The 22215-nt window shown below is 47.3% G+C and overlaps 2 protein-coding genes across 4 annotated transcripts in view; one reads left to right on the forward strand and one right to left on the reverse strand.

Annotated features, from left to right (window-relative positions):
• Positions 1-303: 303 nt before the first annotated feature.
• LOC112819244 (protein FAM156A/FAM156B-like) overlaps positions 304-22215 on the forward strand; it is a 30558-nt gene continuing 8646 nt past the window's right edge. The window contains exon 1 of one of the 3 annotated variants that reach the window (XM_073890469.1): positions 304-322. The gene's annotated coding sequence lies outside the window, so the exon portion shown is untranslated. Of the gene's footprint in view, positions 323-17496; positions 17709-17779; positions 17803-22215 lie in introns of those variants that run through there. The other 2 variants (XM_025866236.2, XM_025866237.2) reach the window with 2 other exon arrangements.
• LOC112819243 (transcription initiation factor TFIID subunit 9-like) lies at positions 1628-2705 on the reverse strand. The gene is given in 4 exon segments (XM_073890470.1): positions 1628-1833; positions 1835-2296; positions 2298-2561; positions 2667-2705. Coding segments are annotated over 4 exon segments (828 nt in total). The 3' UTR covers positions 1628-1770.

Here is a 22215-nt window from a genome sequence, read left to right on the forward strand (position 1 = left end):
ATGACCTCCCCACTCCAATCTCATAATTTAAAAAATGCATAGCATGAAGCCTGGAAGAGAGTACACCACATTAAGTCATTTACCCTAAGTGTGAGATGCTAGATAATTTGCAAATAACATTTTGTTCACTGTTTGATTTGCTGTATCTTCATTCTTATTGCACAGCCAGTGTCTCTGGTACGAGTTTCAAGTCGTTTTTATGAAGACTCCGGCTTTGATACCCTTGCCGGGTGAAAACCCAGTCTGGGCATTTAATGCAGAGAGGAGCGATGTGGTACAGTAGAGAGGAGCAGCGGGGGAAGCAGAGAGCTTTGGATGGAAGGTTAGCTAAGTCTGCAAGTGCTATGAAATCGCCCCAGAGGATGCAGGCTGAAACCAAACCAAACCAGACAACAGCTTGCATGTCCCTGAGAGGAGACGGTTGTGCCGTTGAGATGAGGGATCTGCACTAAGATTTCTTAGGCTTTCATTCTCTTTTGGCCCCTGCGGTGCAGCGGGGCAGCGTGTGGTTCTTATGAGGCAGCACTGCTTTGCACCACGCTGTGCATGAGAGTGGCATCCTCACCTGAAGCATTCTCCTTTTGTGGGCCAGCTGGAGTACTTTTCTTGACGTCTGGAAGCTTACAGATTCAGATGAGAAAGCAGAAAGAAAATACATCGTCCGGTAGTTAGATCCAGCTCTCCTCCAATAGACGCCTACATTGCCAGTGAGCCGCATGCACAGGTGTTGTAGTCACTGGTTGGGAATTAGCAGGTTGGGTTGGGAGACTCAAAGGAGAACCATGGAAGTGAATAAAAGGTGAGAAAACACGTCAAGAGGGGACGAACGACAAAAAACCTATTTTCTGGCCTTGCTTTTCTGCTAAGAGAGTAGCGTGCTCCATTATTGTGGGGAGAGAGCGCCCTGGCCCGAGGTCTGGGAGGGAATCACTGAGCGTGGTGATGAGCAGTCTGAGGACCCACCATTGGCGGTAACAAGGGGACACTGAGTGTGTGAAGGCACAAAGGTCTCAGCCTTGACCTTAGACTCGGAAAGCTTCTTAGCCCCGCTGACAGTCATGCTACTTCACCTTACAGAAGCTCAGAGCCACCAGAGCCACCATCCAGCAAAACTGCTGGTGCTCCTCCACCTCCTAATCCAGGTCAGGGTGTGTGCCCAGGCACTGCTCACTGATCTGCATGAGTATGATGGCGACCGTGTGTGTGTGTGTGTGTGAGAGAGAGAGAGAGAGAGAGAGAGAGAGAGTGACACACAAACACGGGGAGACTCCATTCATTTAACTGTGATTCACCAAGTTCCCAACCACTATCTAGACACTGTGTTGGGTGCCTGGGGGATAGAATGAATAAAGACACTTCCGTGTTTTCGTGGTGTTTATGCCAAATCAGAAGAGAATAGTTCATCTAACCATCATACACAGAAACATAAAAATTACCCCCGTGATTAGTGGTGCCAAAGAGGTGCATTTTATGGAGGTATGATTGATAGGTAGAGCTGCATGTATTTCATGTGTACCACTTGACGAGTACGTATGCAGATATCTGCCATCACTGCCATCAGGGACGTAGATGTAGCCATCACCTCCCACAGTTTCCTGCCACCCCATTTGTTTTTTTGTTGTTGTTCTTTTTGGAAAGGATAACCATATTTACTCATTAAATGCCAGTTAAGTTTTCTACAACACAACTTGAAAATACCCAGCATGCATGTTTAATCTCAGTACAATGGTTTCAAGACCAAGTATACATGTTACAAGCATCAAGGCTAGATTACAAATTATCATAGTCATCATCGTCATCATCATCATCGTCATCGTCATCATCTTCTCGTTTTCAACGCATTTGATGATTCATTGGCAGTATTTTGTGATGACACCATGTTAGTGGTAATAAGAATGTTTTTAGACCCAATTAATGATGGATTAATCAGAACATTCTGAACTGCGGATGTTGCAGGAATTGATGCTTTTACAGTTGGGGACTGTGAAGTGGGCACCTGTACTGTAAACCTTTGCCCTGTGAGGGACATTGGTGTCCCTACTTTAGTTGACACAGACATGGTTTGTGGGGTTGGTGTGCCAAGTGTGGGAGTACTTGGTCTGCTAGTAACTGAACCAACACGTAACCGTGGAACTGTTATTCTTCCCGCAGAAGTAGATGCCTTTTTTGGTAAAGATTTAAGTCTATAGTTTGGAGCAGTCAAGCAGTATCTATCAGGTGGCAACCTGGGGCCTGAATATGGCTTGATTAATGGCAAAGGAGTTTGATTTCTTTGCCTTGCAATATCTAATAAAAAAATCTCTTGGGGGAGGAGAGGTAAAAGACTGATCAGCACGACACTGGATGGCCAGTCGCACATCATCTGCATCAACAGTGGCTTTCTTAGCATGGCTGGAATAAATTTTTGCATCATCTAGAATTGTGGTCACATTTCGGAAGGCAAACTCCAACATCTGATTTATAACTCTTGGCTCATACTCTGTAATCCCCATATCCTTCAGGATTTGTGCCATCATCTGTGCATCTTTCGGCATGCTCTTGGGAGAAGCCATCTTGCCAGACTCCACGATATCCGTTGATCAGACTTCTCGAGCTAAATCACCCACATTAATGTATTTCAGTCCTGATCTTGATGCAAGTTCTTTGCCTAGCATGGTTTTTCCAACCCCTGGTGTACCGGTGAGCAGGATGTTCGGAAGCAACATGGTCCTCACCGTGCTGGCTCCGGGCGTCTAGCCCCGTTTGTTTTTGTTGGTGTGGTTGTTACTATATTATCATCATTAGTGGTAAGGACACTTAACATAAGATCATCTCTTAGCGATTTTAAGTCTACAACACGGTATCATCAGCTAAAGGCACTGTGCTGTAGAGTAGATCTCCAGAACCTGTTTTTCTGGCATAATTAGAACTTTGGACCTTTGACCATCACCTCCCCACTTACCCCTGCCCCACCCCCTGGCAACCATTGTTCTGCACTCTGCTTCTAAGAGTCTGTTTTAGATTGCATGTATAACTGAGATCACGCAGTGTTTGTCTTTCTGTGTCTGCTTTATTTTACTTAGCCATCATGCCCACCAGGTTCGGACGACATGCTCTTATCCGTAGAAAACCCTGAAGACTCTGACAAAGACCAAACCAAACCAAAACAACCGTTAGAACTAAGGAACAAATTCAGTAGTGTTGCTTTCACTTTTAAAGAGTTTACGGGATATGAGATTCTTGGTTGTTGAGCCTTTTGAATGATTATCCCACTTCCTTCTGGCCTCCATTGTTTCTGCTGAGAAGTCTGCTGTTAATCTGATTGGATTGCCCCCATAAGTGAGGGGTCATTTTCTCTTGTTGTTTTCAAGAGTTTCTCCTTGCCTTCGGCTTTCAGCGTTTTTCCTATGATATGTCTGAATCTCTTCTCGTTTCTCCTGTCTGGAGTTCCTTTAGTTTCTTTCAGGCAGTTTCCTTTTGAATATTTTTTCTGCTCCTTTCTGTCTGTGTTGTGGGATTCTCATGCTCTCTGTGGGCGTTCCTAAGAGTGTCCCACATTCCTGTGCAGCTCAGTTTATTTTCCTCATTTGTCTTCCTCTCTTTCTCCAGATTCTGTAATCTCTATATGCCTGTCTTCAAGATGGCTAAATCTTTCTCTGGTAGTTCAACAACTGTCGCTCTCCCTGAGTGAATTTTTGACTTCAGTTATTGCACTCTTTGACTCCAGAACTTCTATTTGGTTCTTTTTGATAATTGTTCTCTCTTTATTGTTATTCTCTATTTGATGTGACATTTTCATCATACCTTCCTTTACTTCTTTGATTGCGGTTTCCTTTTGTTCTCTGGACCTATTTATAACAGCAACTTTGAATTCCTTGTCAAATCTGACATCTGGTTGCAACCACAGGCAGTTTCTGTTGCTCGCTTATTCATACTTCCCTGTGTCTTTGCATGTATCCTAAGTTTTCTTTCTTGTCTGGAAACCTGACAATCTAAAATAGTCCGGTTGCTACACCGTCTAAAATATTATAACAGTTCTGGGTACCAGACCGTCACACCCCTTCCTGGATTTGTTATTGCTGTTAGCTTGTTTAGTTGTTTAGGGTCTGGCTGGTTTATTTAGAGTCTGTTTTCACTCCTTACTCTCCCCCTAGCCTCGCCCCCCATCCTAGCTGTGTTATGCTTCAGATTTGACTCCTCAGGGAGAGCCGACACGGGTATGCCCACTGTCACCTTGGGGTGACTGGTTTGGGCAGGGCTGTCTTTGATTGTCTCTTTCCCTGACCAAACCCAGCTGTCCAGGTCCGCTAACTGGGGGCTGCTTCTACTCTTTTCAACAGTGCCCTGGCTATATTGCTTCATAATCTGAACCTGAACCTGAAATCCCCGCTCCTTTGAAGGGCCAGCTGTCAAGGTTAGTGTCTGGGATTTTGTTCCGACCCTAGGCAGGCTCCTTCCAGCTGTCTCTTCTCCCTGATTGTGTCAGGTAATCCAGCCAGCCTACAGTTGATCCTCTATGTCCAGGAATTCCACCAGTCTCCTCCGGGTTGCCTTTTACCCCACGGCCTCCACTGTTTTGAAAGTGCCCCTAGGCCTAACCTTCAAAACACTCCATTGCAGATGGAATTCATTCCTCTGAGAGGAGCTCTCTGCTTCAAAACCACTGAGCCACAATTCTGTAGTTGGGGAGTGGGGACGGTGGTGGCACACTTCCCTTTTCCTGTTTTTTAGTAGTATACTATGTAGTGTTGCTTTTTACAATGTCCGTTTTTGATTGTTTATGGCCGGTATATACAAACAATTGACTTTTGCATACTGATTTTGTATCTTGTTACTTTGCTAAACTGGCCTCTTAATTCAAGTAACTTTTCTGTGGATTCTTTTTCTGGATTCAGGTTTTGCCTGTGAATAATGACTGTGTTACTTCTTTCTTTCTTCTTGACTTTTTTATTGGCTAGAACAGCCAGTAAACTATTGACTAGAAGTGGCAAAAGTACACATGCTTGCCGTGTTCGCTGTCTTGGAAGGGAAGCATTCAGACCTTGACGATTCACGATTACATTAGCTTTCGATCTTTTGGTAGGTGCCAATTATCCGTTTAAGGATGTTGCCATAGACGGAATGAATATTGCCATCTCCCCAACATTCATAGTGAAGCCTTTCTCCGGTATGATGGTAATTGGAGGTGGGGCCTTTGGGAGATGATCAGGTCATGAGCATGGAGCCCACACGAACGGCATTAGCACCCTTATAAAAGAGACCCCCGAGAGCTCCCTCGGCCCCCCTGCCATGTGAGGAGAAGAAGTCAGCAGTCTGTGTGGCAGGACGCAGGGCCTCCCCTGATGCCGAATCTGCTGGCACCTTGATGTTGGGCTTCCCGGCATCCGAAAGTGTAAGAAATACATTTCTCTTGTTTCTGTAACTCATCCAGTCTATGGTAGTTTTGTTACATCCACCCTAAGAGACTAAGATGGAAACCCCTCTCTACTCCTGATTTGCTAGGAGTTTTTATGAGGTACATTTTATCAGATGCTTTTTATGCATCTGTCGAGATGCTCATATATTTTTAGTCTGTTATTATGGTCAGTTAGAGTGATTGATTATCAAACACTCAACCCATCTTGAAGCCGTAGAGCAAATGCCATTTCACTATGGTATTTTATCTTTTGTATATATTGCTGGTTTCAAACAGCTAATATTTTATTTTGGATTACTGCATCTGTGCTCATGAGTTGCATTGCTCTTGTTAGCCTTAAAAGTAAAACAGCCAGTTATTTTACCAGCAAAAAAAATGGGTCTGTTCAGGAATAGCGGAGAATTAGAAATTGGAACGAGCAACCTAAGGCAAAATCCTAGGCAAGTCCAACAAAGGAGAGGAATGTTATTTTATGGAGAAGGAGGAAGTCGGAAGGGGTTGTTTTGAACAAAAGTCCATTGGACAAAAAGCAAGAGTTCAGAATGATGACAGTTTCTCATCGGCTGGGTTGCAAGGGTAGTTGCTGTCTTGTAGGCGATGCCGTGTTGGGGCCTGGAATTGAGGTTCTATCATGTTGATTAGTCTTCTGTTGGGTCTATAATGGACAGCCCTTCCTGTAACTGATGTTGAGCAGTATGGCTCTCCCTTCTAGGCTCTGAACTCTATAGTGATATTTCCCTTTATTTTTTTTCACAGTCTGTAATTTATATTGTTAAAAACGTTTTGTCTTGCTTTCATGTCAGGATGTTGCTGGCTCTATAACATGCTTTAGGACGTGTAACATCATCTTCAGTTACCTGGAAGATTTTGTACAAAACTGGCATTATTTCTTCCATCTATGTTTAATAGAATTTATTTTTTTTTATAGATTTTGCTTATTTATTTGACAGAGAGAGCACAAGTAGGCAGAGGGGCAGGCAGAGGGAGAGGGAGAGGGAGAAGCAGGCTCCCTGCTGAGCAGGGAGCCCATGTGGGACTCGATCCCAGGACCCTGGGATCACAACCCGAGCCGAAGGCAGCCGCCTAACTGACCGAGCCACCCAGGCGCCCCTGATAGAATTTAAACAATGAAGCCACTTAAGCCTTGAGTTTTTTGTGAGGGAATGGTTTTTTTGTGTTTGATTTATTGAATTCATTCTCTTTGATAGGTATAGGGCCATTCGTGTTAACTATGTCTTTTTTTTTTAAAAAAGATTTTATTTATTAATTTGAGAGAGAGAGGGCACAAGCAGGGGGAGAGACAGAGGGAGAGGGAGAAGCAGACTCCCCGCTGAGCTGGGAGCCCGACGTGGGGCTCAATCCCAGAACCCTGAGGTCATGGCCTGTGTCAAAGGCAGACACTCAACCATCTGAGCCACCCAGGCGCCCCCGTGTTAACGACTTCTTGACTGAGGTTTGCTAGCTAGTGTCTTTCAAGGAGTTTTCCCATTTCATCTTTGTTTGGATAATATTTTTAATAATATTTTCTTATCCAGTTCATGTCTGAAGGATCTGTATTTGATGTCCCCTCTGGCGATACTGATATTAGTCATCTGTGTCACTCTGCCCTCATTTTTTTTTTAAAAGATTTTATCTGTTTCTTTGACAGAGCCACAAGCAGGGAGAGTGGCAGAGGGAGACAGAGAAGCAGGCTCCCCACTGAGCAGGGAACCCGACACAGGGCTCGATCTGGACCCTGGGATCATGACCTGAGCCAAAGGCAGACTCTTAATCGGCCGAGCCACCCAGGCGCCCCTGCCCTCGTTCATTTTTATCACTCTGGCTAAACCTATTAGATTTAATGATCTTGTCAGAGAACCCGTTCTTAGTTTCATGGATTCCTTCGTATCGACTTTATGATTTCTACTAAGTTGATTTCTGTTCAGACCTCCGTTATACTTTTTCCACTTGCCTTAGGTTTAAATTGATTTTGCTTTTTTAATTTCTTAAGGTGACAGCTTAGATAATTGATTTGAGACAATTCTTCTTTTCTAATATAAGTATTTAATGATAGAAATTTCCCTCAGTGCGTTGTTTTAGATTCACCTCGCAAATTTTGATATGCTGTGTTTTCCTTTTCACCTTCTTGCGGTTTCTTCTTTGATCCCCGGCGTTATTTAGAAATGTCATTTAATTTCAAAATATCTTGTGGTTTTCCAGGTACCTCGCTGCAACCCATTTCTATTTTCATTCTTTGTGGTCAGAGAACCTAGTTTGTATGATTTTGGTCCTTTAGAAGTTGAGGTTTGCTTTATGGCACAGCACATGGTCTGTCTTGGTGAACTCTGTATGTGCACTTCAGAAGAATGTGTATTCCACTGTCCTTCTGTAAGTATCCGGTAGGTCATGTCTGTGGATAGTGATACTCCGCTGTTCCATAGGGTGTCTGATTGTATTGTCCACTTGTACTGTCAGTTGTGGGCAGGAGAATGCTGAAGGCTCTCGCTATAACTGATTTGTCTGTTTTTCTTCTTAGTTTTATTACTTTTCAGCTCTTGTGCTTTAAAAATGCATGCGTGCTTGTGATTTTTATATCTTCTCGATGGCTAGACCTCCCTTTTATTACGTAAATCTGTCTTTTCCCTTGTGAAAATCCTCGTTCTGCAGTGTATTTGTGCAATATTAATTTAGCCCCTCCGGCTACTCATTTGATTCACGTTTGCTGGGTGTGCCTTAGTGTGGTCGGGATGCAGGAACAAAATACCACAGACGAGGTGGCTTATGCACAAACTTATTTCTCACGGTTGTGGAGGTTGGAGAGCCAAGATCAAGGGCCAGCTTGGTTGGGCTCTAGTGAAGGCCCTGTTCTAGGTCACAGATTTGTGGTCGTGTGACCTGGATCTCTCTGGAGCCTCTTTTATAAGGGCCCTTGTCCCGTTCATGAGGGCTCTGCCCGAGGACTTACGCCTCCCAAAAAGGCCAGCCTCCTAATACTGTCATCTTTGAGGGTTATATTTAACGTGAGAGTTTGGGAGGAGACACCTTCAGACCATAGCATTACCATTTTCCACTCACTTAACTTATATATGTATTTATACTTAAAGTGGGATTCTTTTGACAGTATATAGTTGGGTCTTGCTATTTTTATCTAAAGTGTCAAATTAGGTCTTTTAATTGATGTGTAGGCAATGTACATTTAGCGTGTTAACACTTGACATGTACAGGTACCATCTGGCTGGCTGTATATTTCTATCGTATGTATTTTTTATTCAGATGTTCCTATTCTGTCCATAATTTTGGATCAGTTGAACATTTGCTGTTATTCCATTTTATCCCCACTGTTGGCTTACTAGTTATACACCTTAAAGGGTCTTTTCAAATGGTTGCTCTAGGGTTTACAGTATATATTGGTGCTTGTCACAGCATGCATTCAAATGATACTCTACCACTTCATGTACACTGTAAGAATCATACGACTGGAGGAACCATGAGAGATGATGGACTCTGAAAAACAAACTGAGGGTTCTAGAGGGGAGGGGGGGGAGGGGGATGGGTTAGCCTGGTGATGGGTATTGAGGAGGGCACGTTCTGCATGAAGCACTGGGTGTTATGAACAAACAATGAATCATGGAACACTGCACCAAAAACTAATGATGTAATATATGGTGATTAACATAACAATAAAAAAAAAAGAATCATACGACTGTACCTCCACTTCCTTTCTCCATCCTTGGTGCCGTGGTGGCCTTGAATTTTATTTCTACCAGTGTCTTAAACCCCATAATACATTGTTACTATTATTACTTTAGATACTTCTCCTTTAAGGAGATTAAATATAAGAGAAAAAATTCCTATTCACCCACAAATTAACCATGCCCAGCCCTATTCAATTCTTTGTATAGATCCTGATTTTTCTTTTTTTTTTTTTTAAGATTTTATTTATTTATTTGACAGAGAGAGAGGGAGAGAGCACAAGCAGGGGGAGCGGCAGGCAGAGGGAGAGGGAGAAGCAGGCTTCCCCACCGAGCAGGGAGCCCGACGCGGGGCCCGATCCCAGGACCCCGGGACCATGACCTGAGCCGAAGGCAGACGCCTAATCGACTGAGCCACCCAGGCGCCCCAAGATCCCTGATTTTCTTTGGCTATCATTTGCCTCTTCCCAGAGTACTTCCTTTAACATGTTTTGTAGGGCAGATCTGCTGGGTATGCATTTCCTCAGCTTTTTTGTTTGTTTTGAAGTTTTCGTTTCACCTTCATTTTTCAAAAGCATTTGCATGAGTCCGAAAATTCTGGGTCTCATGGATTCTGAGGAGTAAGTAGCCTGCCATTCTATTGGTTCCCTTGTATGTAACGTGTCCCTCTTGTTTGCTTTTTCATCAGAGGGTGTTGGTGTTTGAGTCGATCTTTTCGTTAGTCAAGTTGGACTTCAGTTCTTTTGTTGCTATAGTTAGTTTAACCCTAGCGTAAACTAGATTGATATACAAAAATCAATTCTATTTCTATACATTAGCAGTGAATAATCCAAATAAGTAAGAAAAGAAAGCAATTTCAGTTACAGTAGAGTCAAAAGAATGACAGATTTAGGAATAAATTTAACCAAACAGGTGTGAGAGTTATGCACCGAAAATTAGAAAACACAGTTGAAAGAGATTAAAGCATACTTAAATAAATGGAAAGACCTCCTGTGTTCATGGATTGGGACACCTGATGTTAAGTTAGCAACATTCCCCAAATTGATCCAAGCATTCAGTGTAATCCCTATCGATACTCTAACTGCAGTGTTTTAGAAATTGAGAGACTGATCCTGAAATTCATGTGGAAATTTCAGGGCCCCAGAGTAGCTTAAACGATCTCGCAGAAGACAACCAAAGGTGGAAGACTCATGCATTCCGATTTCAAACATTATTTCAAAGCTCCAGTAATCAATACGATGTAGTACTGCTCTAAGGGTGGACATAGGGATCAACGGAATAGAATTGAGAGCCCAGAAATAACCCGTACAACCACGGTGAGTTAATTGTTGGCAGCAGTGCCAAGACAATTACATGTCCCAAATGGTGCTGGGACAACTAGATACTCACATTTAAAGAATGAATTTGAATCCAAACTTCCTAGCATAGATAGAAATTACGTCAAAAGGGACCAAAACTCAAATGTAAGCGCTAAAACTATAAAACTTCTGTAAGAGCATAGGAGTGAATCTTTGTGACGTTGGGTTAGGTGATGGATTCTTAGCTATGACACCAAAGCACAGATAATAAATGCCAAATGGATAAAAATGACTTCCTCAAAATTAGAAAAAATTTTTGCTTTAAAGGACACCATAAGAATGTGAAACAACAAAAACAAAGAATGGGAGAAAATATTTGTGTATTGATAAGCGTCCCGTATGCAGAATGTAAAAAGATTTCTTACAAATTAACAGTAAAAAGACAACCCAATTAAAAACGGGCTAAGCATTTGAATAGACATTTCTATAAAAAAGATGTACAAATATCCAATAAGGACATGACAAGATGTTCAAAAAAAATATTAGTCGTTAGGGAAACAAAACTTGAAAGCACAGTGAATTACAACTTCCCACCCACTAGTATGGATAGAATTTCAAAAATGAAAATAGGAAGGGTTGGGGAGGATGTGCAAAAATTGAAATCCTCATACACTGCTGGTGGGGATGCAAAACGGAACATCTGCTGTGGAAAAGTTTGGCAGCTCCTCAAAAAGTTAAACAGAATTGCCGTGTGGCCCAGTTATCCCCCTCCCAGGTATCTATCGAAGATAAGTGAGGACATAAGCTCTCACAAAAATTTGCATACAAATGTTCCTAGCAACATTAATCACAACAGTCGAAGAGTGCAAACAACCCAAATGCCAACCGTGTCATGAATATATGACATATGGTGACCTATACATATAGTAGAATAACGTTCAGCCAAAAAGGAATGGAGTCGTGATACTTGCTACAACATGGATGAGTCCTGAACATATTATGCTAAGTGAAAGAAGCCAGACTCAAAGGCCACATAATGTGTGATCCTGTTTAGTTGAAGTATTCAGAATGGACAAATCTGTGGAGACATGAAGCCGATGAGTGAATATCCAGGGTTCCTGGGACAGGGGATTGGGGAGGGACTGCTAATGGTACGGGGTTTGTTCTGGAATTAGATATTGGTGACGGTTTGCACAACCTTGTGCATATAGAGCTAAAAAGGGTGAATTTGATGGTACACGACTTACAGCTCAATAAAATGAAAAAAATTAAAGGATAGCATGGACCTTTGGATAGGTTTTTGGCCATTTTTAGAAATACAGTTGGCTACACCTGAAGACATAGTAAGCTGTCCAAATCTTGCCTTCATCAGTTTGGTCATCAGAGGTGACCGCTGTAGCCGGATTAGGTGTTAACCCGTATTTACAAACTGCATGTCACATACATATATACACATACAGACACTGGTTGACTTAGGGGTAGTTATTACATGCTGCTCCCCGTTTAAAAATATATGTAAAAATAAAATAAAACTCCTGGCCAGTACAGATTTGCTCCTCTCATTCTGTTTCAAGGCCAGTGGGTGGTCCATGGTATGATATGAACACTTCATCTCTCATTTCCCCTTCCAAAGGTTGTTGACTGCTAATGGCCATTGAGAGTTTCTTTCCCCCAGAAATTTATCTTGTCATTGTACACAAAGCCTGTGTAAATATTTCTCGTTTTTTTGTTAAGATTTTATTTATCCGTTTGACACAGAGAGAGAGAGCACAAGCAGGGGGAGTGGCAGAGGGAGAGGGAGAAGCAGGCTCCCTACTGAGCAGGGCGCCCGATGCAGGGCTCGATCCCAGGACCCTGGGATCATGACCTGAGCCGAAGGCAGACGCTTAACCGACTGAGCCACCCAGGTGCCCCTCAGCCTGTGTAAATATTTCTTTAAGACAAGTTGGCAGCAGTGGAAATTGCTGGATCCAAGGTTCCTTTGGCTACTACAGAAACATCTCCGGAGTACCTACTTGTGTACCTGATATTGTTCTAAATGCTGGGGAGACATCACAGAAGACCCACGTGTGCTCCTCTTTTCATGAAGCTGAAATCGTACTGAGGGTGGGGACAGGGTAGAATCAGATTTTGATAGATGCCACCACAGAGCCCTGCAAAGTTCTTTTACCAATTCATGCTTCCCTCGGTGTGGCTGGGGTAACAAATGCCCCCTTGCTGGCCTCCTCAGCACCCCATTCGTGCAGCAGGGGCTGTTGACAAGAGGCTGAGCTCTTTATCCCAGGCTGTCTACACGATCTTGGAGTCTGCAGCTGGAATGATCCCCCAGGGGATTTTAAGAGTAGCAAGACCGAGATGGAACCATCCACTACCCATTTAGGTGTATTCCCGGGCAGGAGGGGGAGCTGGAGGGTGTTGTGACCCTGTCTGGGCAAATTACCAGAGTGTGTGGTGACAGGAGAGGGTGAAAGGTTGGTAGAGGAGCAGTGGGAGGTACCTTCCTGTACTAGGATGTACCGCTGAGAGGCCCAGAAGAAGCAGTCCGCTCTGGGAGGTACAACCGGGAGTGAGGGAGGCTTGTGTTCCCAAACCAACCATTGTGTGCATGGTGCGGGGAGCTCACCACCATGCAAGGACCTCCACCTCCCCTGAGGTCACCATCATCCCACTTTTTTTTTTTTAAGATTTTATTTTTTGACACACAGACGACGAGAGTGGGAGAGGGAGAAGCAGGCTTCCCACTGAGCTAAGGGAGCCCGATGCGGGGCTTGATCCCAGGACCCTGGGATCATGACCTGAGCCGAAGGCAGACGCTTAACAGCTGAGCCACCCAGGCGCCCCTCCATCATCCCACTTCTGACCCCACCCCGTCAGCTCTACAGATTCTCATCAAATGGGGACCAGGGAAGATGGCAATGGAGCTCGTGGATGGTTCCCTGATAGGTGAGCAGGGCAGAGATGAAGGACACCACTGGATCTGACTGGTCTAGATGGGATTGCCTACCAGATTCTTCCAGGGGAGAGAGCTCCCGTTGGCTGGAGGTGGGGGTATCCTCAGAGAGATTGTGGGTGCAGAGGTGGGGCTTGGAAGAGTGGAGGTGGAAGTGGGGTGGGGGTTGCAGTCCTTCTCCGGAACCTCAGGCTGCTGATCTGCAAAAGAGGCTGAAGATACTAGCCAGCTCAGTGGGATCACTGGCTTTTATTCTGTCCTCTAGTCTATTTTCCTGTTAGGTTTTTTAACAGTGGGTACTGGATCCCACGATATGGATATCAGGGCCCAATAACCAATCACTAAATCTTACTCCAGTGTCCCGTTATGTGCCCACGAGACTACATGGAGGTCTTGGATGGGCAGAGAGCTTCTAGAGAGCTCATGACCTACTCCAGGCCAGGTTTCTCCAGGGAACCCGATGGTGACCTACTCAACCCAAAGAGGTGAATGCTTAAATGATGGGATTTTAAGCATTAGACGGGGGAGGTGTTTGGCTGAGGGTAGGTGAGTAAGTCATCGGTGGGTTCTCAAGTCAGTGAACTTCTCCCCAGTCAGGCATTAAGCCCTGACTGTATTCACACCTGAGTCTGAAAGGCTGCAGATGCAACACTGGGTTCCTGGGTTCCTGGGTTCCTGGGTTCCTGGGTTCCTGGGTTTGTGAAAATCCACCATGGCCTCGGAGGTGGGCCAGTGTGTGTGTCCCCTGAGGAGGACAAGGTGCACCAATTGGGCCCACATCAGCCTCTGTCCCCAAATTCCACACCTTACAGTAGATACTGCCCGTGAGCAAATAGCCCTGCTCTGGTGTTGGCCTCATGTGCGAGAAGAGAGGGGGGAAATGCGCGTGCCTCCCTGTTTGCACAAAGCCCGGCAGGAACTGGAGACCCTCATGCCACCTTTCCTTTAAAGCAGAATTAGGCATTGAGAGGAGGGGACAGGTTTCCTCTTTGGGGAGAGGATAAGGTGGAGCGGTGGGTGGAACAGGGGTGCGCCTCGGTGGTCAGGCACGTGGTCTGTGGCATATCTACCTGGCAGGGCAATGCAAACCCCTTCCCCATCTCCTTCCCCCGCTCGTGTTCACGGGCTTGCAAAGGATCTGCTGGCTGAAGGTGTCCTTCTGGTTCCGGGCTCAGATGGACCCTGGGAAAACCAGGTGGCTGCAATGCCTCCGAGGTTTAGGAGCTGAGAAGGCTGAAGGAAGCGCTGTGTTCAGTGTGAATGGGATGTGGGCCAGGCCTTCCACAAGGCTCGGGGTGGGGGTGGGGGTGGGGGTGGGGGCTGCTGGATCCACCCTGAGCAGCATGGGACTGTGCTGCTCCACCTTCCACAGCTTCCACTCCTCAGCAGGAGGGCTCTGGGGCCTTAAGGACAGTGTGAGTCTCCTGAGGATGGTATGAACACTTCCAACCTAGAAGATAGCCCCATTTTGACGGGTGGAGGGCTCTACTGTGTGTCAAGCCTGGAGGGAGGGCCAGCTGCCCTCCTGGGTGTGGCCTGGGCCTAGTGCAGCTGTGTCTTCGTCCAGAAAACAGCCAATGATGGCAACACCAGGGGGTCATCCTTCGCCTGGAAAAGGACGTTCCTCAGGTGCCTGGACGGGCACGCTGGGATAGGGGCTAATGCCCTGGAGACAGCTGTGTTCCAGAAAGGCTCTCTGTAATTCTGTCTTTCAGTCTCTGTGTCTCACTCATGGGGCTGGGTGAGACCTCACTGTGGCTCTCATTGGCATGTGTCCTGTGTGGGGTGACTTTTTGTGGTCAGAAGCAAGATGTCATTTCTCTGAGCTGGTTTGGGGTCTGTCCAGGCTTTGAGGTGTCTGAGCTGTGTGAGGGTGTGTCCGGCGTGTGAGATCAGTGAGCTGTGGAGTGTTGTGTGTCCCAAGTGAGAGTTCTCTGGTCTATTTAGGGCTCTCTCCCAGTGTGTGCGGTATCTGGCCTGTTTTGGGTGCAGTGTGCAGAATGTAAGGTGACTGGGGCTGTTGCCATGATGTATTTCGGGAATTAGGGTTTGAGCTCTCCTGAGCGTCTCTGTCGAGGTTGACATAGTTGAGCTCCTGGGGGCCCATACTGTAGGTTGTGAGATCACAAAGGTTATTGGTCACAGGACAGGAGGTGTCCGAGCAAGCTCTGTGTTCACAGTACAGGTGCTCTGTGCTGTTTGTGTGTCTGCATGCAGGGTTGTGAGCTCTGTGATTGTGTGGCATCTACGTGCAGGGTGTGAGGTCTGTGAGCTGTTAAGTTTCTGTGTTGCAGGTTGCCAGGTTCCTAAAACGCATGTGGGTCTCTATTTTAGAATTTATTGTCTCTGAGCTGTTTCGTGTCTCTCTCCTCATTTCTTGAGATCCCAGGAGTTTGAGTTCTGTGCGTTGTTTAATCTTGTATGTCCAGTGCGTTGAGGTCTCCTAGCTCCCCTTTCCTGGGTCTGGAGCTCATCCACTCCAGCTCCCAGCACCCGGGCTTCCTTGTCTAGGCCAGTGAGTCTATGTGGTTGGCTTCCCTTGGTGTGTTACTGGGATACGAGTCTGTGTCCAGGGTGTGATGCTTCTGAGCTGGGGGCGATCCGGGTCCCAGGGTGAGGCCTCCTCTGTTTGTGGTGCTGTGTTGCAGGCATTGAAACTTCTGAGCCACGTGGCTGTTCATATCCCCATTGAGAGACTTTGTCACATACCGAGTTCAGACATGAGGTGTTTGTGACCTCTACCCAATGTTTCAGTCTGACAACTGTCCAGAAAGACAGAGCTTGATCTGAGTTGCCCGCCGGGAGTCATGCATTCCAGCTCCCAATAACCTGGCTTCTCGACCACTGACTCTGTGGTGTGCTTCCCTCAGACCCTTCCCTAGGGTTGGGTTCTCCCAATCCAGAGCTGTAACTTACCTATTTCACGCAGATCTCAAGTACAGTTTGAAATGTCGTCAATATCCAACTAAAACACCAGAACCAGTGCTTCCCTAAAAAAACTATTCACAAAACATTTTACGGAATCCCAAGAGGTTCCATCCAGCTAAGAGCCCCTGCCCTTTTGATAGGGAGTTGTTGCAAATCTCCTTAAAATATGGAATCTTTTTTTAAAAATCCTTTCTCTCTCTCTTGCTGGTACCTTGAGAGGCGCAGACAGGAAAGGCCATTCAATTTTACGTTTTTGACAAAACAAGCAAAGCAACCCTCCACACACACCCCCCCCCACCCAGTACACCCAGTAGTAGTCAACATAAGGAAATTGTATTGGAAATGTAAATGGCATCCTGTGATTAATTATAAAACCAAATTTCTGATCACACCAGCCCTATGTCTACCTACTGTCAGGATCGGCTGTATTCCAGCAGACTGGATAACCAAAGATGCCTTCTTTCTCCAGATCTCATACACTGCGGCTTGTAATGTGATTACAACGGTCTAAATAATTGTAACCATTGTAGGAATCACAGCCTGTTAAAAGCATATCTTTTCCTATGTCACATTATGATCTCTCTCTCTCTCTCTCTCTCTCTCCCTCTCTCTCCCTCTCCCTCTCTCTCCCTCCCTCTCTCTCCCTCTCTCTCCCTCTCTCTCCCTCTCCCTCTCTCCCTCCCTCCCTCCCTTCCTCCCTCCCTCCCTCCCTCACCTCCTAGACAGAATTCTCAGGAGATACAGGAGGCACTGCCTAGGAAACGGACTCTTTCTGACCCCGTGGACCACTGACTGGAGCCCAGTGATGCCCCGGGGTCTAGCAATGCCCACTAGAAGTCTCAATCTTGTGTCCGCCAAAAATGGCAACCCTTTTAGAGAAAGAGAAATACGCCATACGCAGGTTTTCAAAATCGCAGTCCTGATACTGCTGAGATAGGGCTTGTGAGAGAAAGAGCTATTCTTTCAGACAGCACCGGTCGCGCGTGGCCCAGGGAGAATGCTGGTCCTGCGACACTAATGAGCACACGGCCTGTTTAGGGAGATTCTCCTCCTCTCACTCTCAGACCCTCGCTTTCGCTCGTTCTTTCCCGGGATCAGGTTCCCGTCATCCCGCCGCCAGCGCACCCCCTCGGTTCCTCAGCGCAGCGTGGTGAAGCGCGCCTCCAAAAATAGAAGGGTTAAGACCACCGAGAGGAGACCTCCCGGCTTCCTAGAGAGACGCGCCACGCGCGCGCATACAGGAGGCGGGGCTCCGCGACAGCCGTGACGTCATAGGGGTGGGACCCTGTGCCCAAGCCGGGTGCTTTTTAGCCTTCCTCGGGCTGTACGGGGCCGGCAGGGAGACGGGAACGTCCCGGGGCACAGTGGGCTCCTCTCCGTGGGCTTCGGCGTGGGTGCATGGAACCCGCGACGTAGGCACCCGGCGGGTTGGGAAGGTTGAGCCCGCTCCCACGGCGGCGCACCAGGTGACTGCACGGGATGAATGCTTCCTGAGGCCGCAGTGAGAGTTTCCGGGCGCTGCGGGTGACGTCACAGACGATGCACCTGGTGCTGAGCCGGGTAGGGTGGGAAGGGAGGGGCTTCTCCGTGACAGCCTGGTTACGTCCCTCGTAGAGCGCACGCGAGAGAAGTACCTGTTACTAATTTTTGTTTTCTTACTAGGAGTTTTTGCATAGGCTGTACATACACGCTAGGAAGGGCAAAAGCAAAACTAGTAGAGAGCTTGTCTATTCAAACTCTTGCAATCCGGAGAGCACCGGGATCTGAGCATCAGAGTGTCTCGACGGGGTGGTTTTGCCTTTTCTTCGTAGGAACGCGTAGACCCGTTATAGTGGGGAGATTTAGGGTAGAGGTGTTTCTGCATTCAGGATTAGTCTCAGTCAGCCGGACAGGAAATGTCTCTCTCTGTGTCTAGCCAGTTTCAGGAGGACTGACTTTTAACCTCAGTCTACTTTTCCTGAGACAGCAGGGAGCTGGAGGGACTGTGTCTGGCCCTTCAGCCAAAGGAAGAAGGTCTGTGTTTGGCCTTGTCACGAGTAAACCCAAGAGTCCCCCGAGAGGCTGATGGCAGGTATGACAAAGAGTGAACAGCAGGCCTTCTCAAAGTTATAAGGGGATGAGTGGTCCTTTGGGGTAAGCCATTTCTGGAACGGGAAAGCCTGTGGAGACTGCTTTCCTGTGGCTTTTTTCAGGGCTCAGGTGAAGTTCAACGTTGTCTACAGGGTAAAAATGTGCTTGGCCTCTTCTGAGCCTGTCCAAGCGGATATCCAGACAAGCAGAGATTCTCTTTTTAGCCGTGGAAGTAATTGATACTTGAAGAGCACTTTATGGTTTTTAAAAGGTACTATTTTCCTGATCTAAATGAAGGAAGCAGAAATGAGTCATTATCCCAGAATAAGGTCATCGTCCTCATCTTACAAGCAGGGAAACTGACCACAGAGAGGTGAAGTCACCCGCCCAAAGGCACACAAGGAATAAGTGGTGGAGCCCTGATTTCAAATCGTGGTATGGATGGCTTCATCACCTGTTGGCTGTGCAGGAACACAGTGGTGGTTTCCAGATCCACACATCTGGCTCTATCCTCCCCGAAGCTACACACCTCCTGAGACAACTGACAGGCCCACAGACACATTGCACTCAACGAGTGCTAGCCACTCTGTGAGACGCGGGAGATGACTTTCCAGGGAAGAGAAGTGTTGGAGAGAGTAGGTCCCAAAGGCTCACCACCATCCCCGAGGGATGAGGGAGTGAGACTACAGGAGGAAGACTGGAACACACAAGGCAGTGCCTGAAGCGGGGCTGTGTCGCTGAGAGACAGGCTGATGGGCTGACCTATGGCACTCATGTGTTAAACACATTGCTTTGAATTAATATTTTTTCTCTTGGCACTGCCAATGTGTGCTGCATGTTGAAAACACACAAGGCAGTTAAGTAAAACCGACCAATATGTGGATAAGTAGAGAGACTCCCATTTTACCCAGGGAGTGCCTGTCAAACGGCACTGTGCTGTGCAAAGGGAGAGCGTTATCCTAGACTAAATGAAACAGAAATTAGGTATTTTTCCTAATTTTTAGTATCCTTCATTCCAGGTGAGGCATCTCAGGCACAGAGAGGCTGGGTCAGCTCCCTCGAGTCACTGAGGTACTAGGTGGTTGAGTGCCACAGGCAGAGAATACACGGCACGTCCAAAACTGACCATGCCCACCCCCACTCCCCATACATCTGCATCTGCTCCGGTGTTGCCTAACTCAGTGAAAAGCAACTTTCTACCCAGCTGCTTAGGCCAGCGATCCTTCAAGCCATCCTTCCTTGGGCTCCTGGGTGGCTCAGTCAGTTAAGTGCTGCCGTTGGCTCAGGTCGTGATCCCAGGGTCCTGGGATGGAGTCCCGCATTGGGCTTTCTGCTCAGCGGGGAGTCGGCTTCTCCCTCTACCCTTCCCTCTGCTCCTGATCTCACACTCTCTCTCTCTCTCTCTCTCTCTCTCTCTCTCTCAAATAAATAAATAAAATCTTTTAAAAAAAGAAGCCATCCTTCCTTGCTGCCTCGCTCACCACCCCCTCAATCACCAAGGCCGGCCAATCCAACCTCCTCCGTCCTTCTAAATAAGCTCTTGACACGTCTTCCATCACTAGGGTTCGTTCCCTAGGCCAGATGACCGTCGTCTCTGCTTGATAATCACCACCAATCTTGACCCTTGGCCACGAATGTTTTCATCCCACTGCCTGAGGGGCTGTTCTTAAATCCTGACCTGGTCTTGTCTACCCTGCTCAAAATTCAGCAGGGGCTCTCTGCTGTCCTTAAGATAACGTCCAGCCTCTTGGACTAGGCACAGCAGGCCTTGCCTACCCTCAACTGCTTCATCTTCCGCACACCGCCTCCTGCCCCACCCCACGCCATATTCCAACCCCTTCCACCTCTTTCTGTTCCAGTAGATGGCCAGTGGACCCAGACACACTCTCTTCTCCCTGCCTCTCATTTCCCCGGCCCCACGCATTGCCATCCCCTGTAGATCGAGGATTCGCTTCATTTGCCTGATTTCCTACCTATGTTCAGCTGTCAGGTTCAGTAGAGAGCAGTTTCCATTTATCCGGAGCAGTACCTGGGTGAAAAGGCACTGTTCACCGAACTTTGTACTGAAAAGAAGTGATGGAGATTTCATTATAAATTCCGCCAAATGGACAGATGTTTTACTCTGGTTCACAGGGAGCTAATTGGAAATGCAATCTGACCGCAGAGCTTTTCTGGAAAAGGCTTCCTTGCTTAGAATAGGATTACACTCGGCAAAGATCTCACCTCATTTTACATGGAGCCTCGGATCCATTTGAACTCGGGGTTTGGAATGTGGCACAAATTTTCCTAATGTGAAGGGATCCTACCTTCCACTGAGGAGGGATAAGCAGAAACATGGAAAGAATATGTTACTTTATGGCACCTGTGACTCAGGAAATTAAGCAGGCCTTCAGCCACCCTCCCCCCCCTTGGGCTTTGTTTTGAAGAGCTCACTTTTCACCGTAAGTTGCAGTCTGAGTTTTCTGTTAGGACAAGAAAAAGTATACTAACTGGTGTTCCCTTTACAAGGGGTTTGACTGATTCGTCCCTGTGGCCCTCGAGGTGGCAAGGATCAGCTGCCTGCTCTTATGGGAACCCTCCAAGGGAATCTGACAGTGCCTCCGTATGACTCCCTAGGGGCCCCCACCAGGTGCCAGCAAGCCCTGGAGGAAACTGTGTCGGTTCCTCCAGCATCCAGTGGAGAGTGTGAACCCACTGCTGATTCTCCCTGCCATAGAGTAGACTCAACCGTGGGGATTACCCTCATTCACTGCAACCCCTCTAGGAGCAGCACACCTCGGTATGAAACAAAGTGTGTGCCTTGGACAAGGGAAAAGATGGAACCACCAGTCCAACCACCACCGCCCCAACCCCAACCTTGGCCACAGGGTGGGACTAGACTCCCAGGGGCCTGGCATACCTCGCTCCGTTGCTGACGTGTCCCTAACACAGGGCACAGTGTGATTGCCTTTTCCTGCAGCCTAGCTCTTGAGGAGCTAAAGTGTGCGTGGTACATACGGTTTGATTACCCAGAGGCTCAGGTGAGTCTCAAAGCCCAACGTCTGTAGACAGGGAAGCAGACTGAAAGGGGTTGTTAGGTGGCTGACGCAGGAGAGGGTGGATCTGGGAATCCCGCCTCCGTTTTGCCCGACTCCAAAGCCGGTCTTCGCGCTCACAATGACACACCTGGATTGTGTTTCAGTTGCTGAAATGCAGATGCCGTTCGACGATTGCGTGGTCATCATGGTCCCAACTCCTCGTCCACCTTGAAACGCAGGTACCCTGCAGGGTAAAGCAACCCCAAAAGGTTCTAAGACCCTGCATCTGCCCTCTGAGGAGCAGCCCCGAAGCAACAGCCCCGGAGTCCCTTGGCGTGGAAGGCTTGCCTCAGAGCCAACCGCCAAGCAGGACTTCAGCTTCCAGGGTGCCCCTGTCGAGAGGTCCTTTGCCATATTACAGAGACTTTTGCAATCCACCCCACCCCCCAAACTAGGTCTGCGCCAGGCTCACTCTATTCACCAGCGATTATGAATCGCGAGGCAAGCAGAGGCCGACCAAGTGCTTTTAGTGGCTGCGTCACAGCCGTGGGGCTGGCCAAACGGCAGTGGTGCTTGGAGCTCGGTAGACCAAGGACGGAACTCTGGCTCTCCCTGTGGGGATCTCTCGGTTCCTCAGCTCGCAGGTCTGTAAAATGTGGGTGATCGAGAGTGCCTACCTCATCATGCTCCCCACCCCGAGAAGTGCGTCCTCACCAAACACACGCACACACACGGACACTTAGGTAGGGGTAAGATGCCCTCCTCTGTGTTCCTAAGGTCCCGTGACTTAAATTCCGCCATCACTCTTCTCACGGGACATGTGGTGGTCATCTGCTGGCTGACTGCAGCCTAAATCATCCCTGCGTCCCCAGACTGTGTCCAGGAA

The sequence above is a fragment of the Callorhinus ursinus genome, unplaced genomic scaffold (genome assembly GCF_003265705.2).
Source record: "Callorhinus ursinus isolate GAN/ISIS: 27379988/994484 unplaced genomic scaffold, GSC_fseal_2.0 scaffold317, whole genome shotgun sequence".
In the NCBI taxonomy this organism is placed as follows: Eukaryota; Metazoa; Chordata; class Mammalia; order Carnivora; family Otariidae; genus Callorhinus; species Callorhinus ursinus.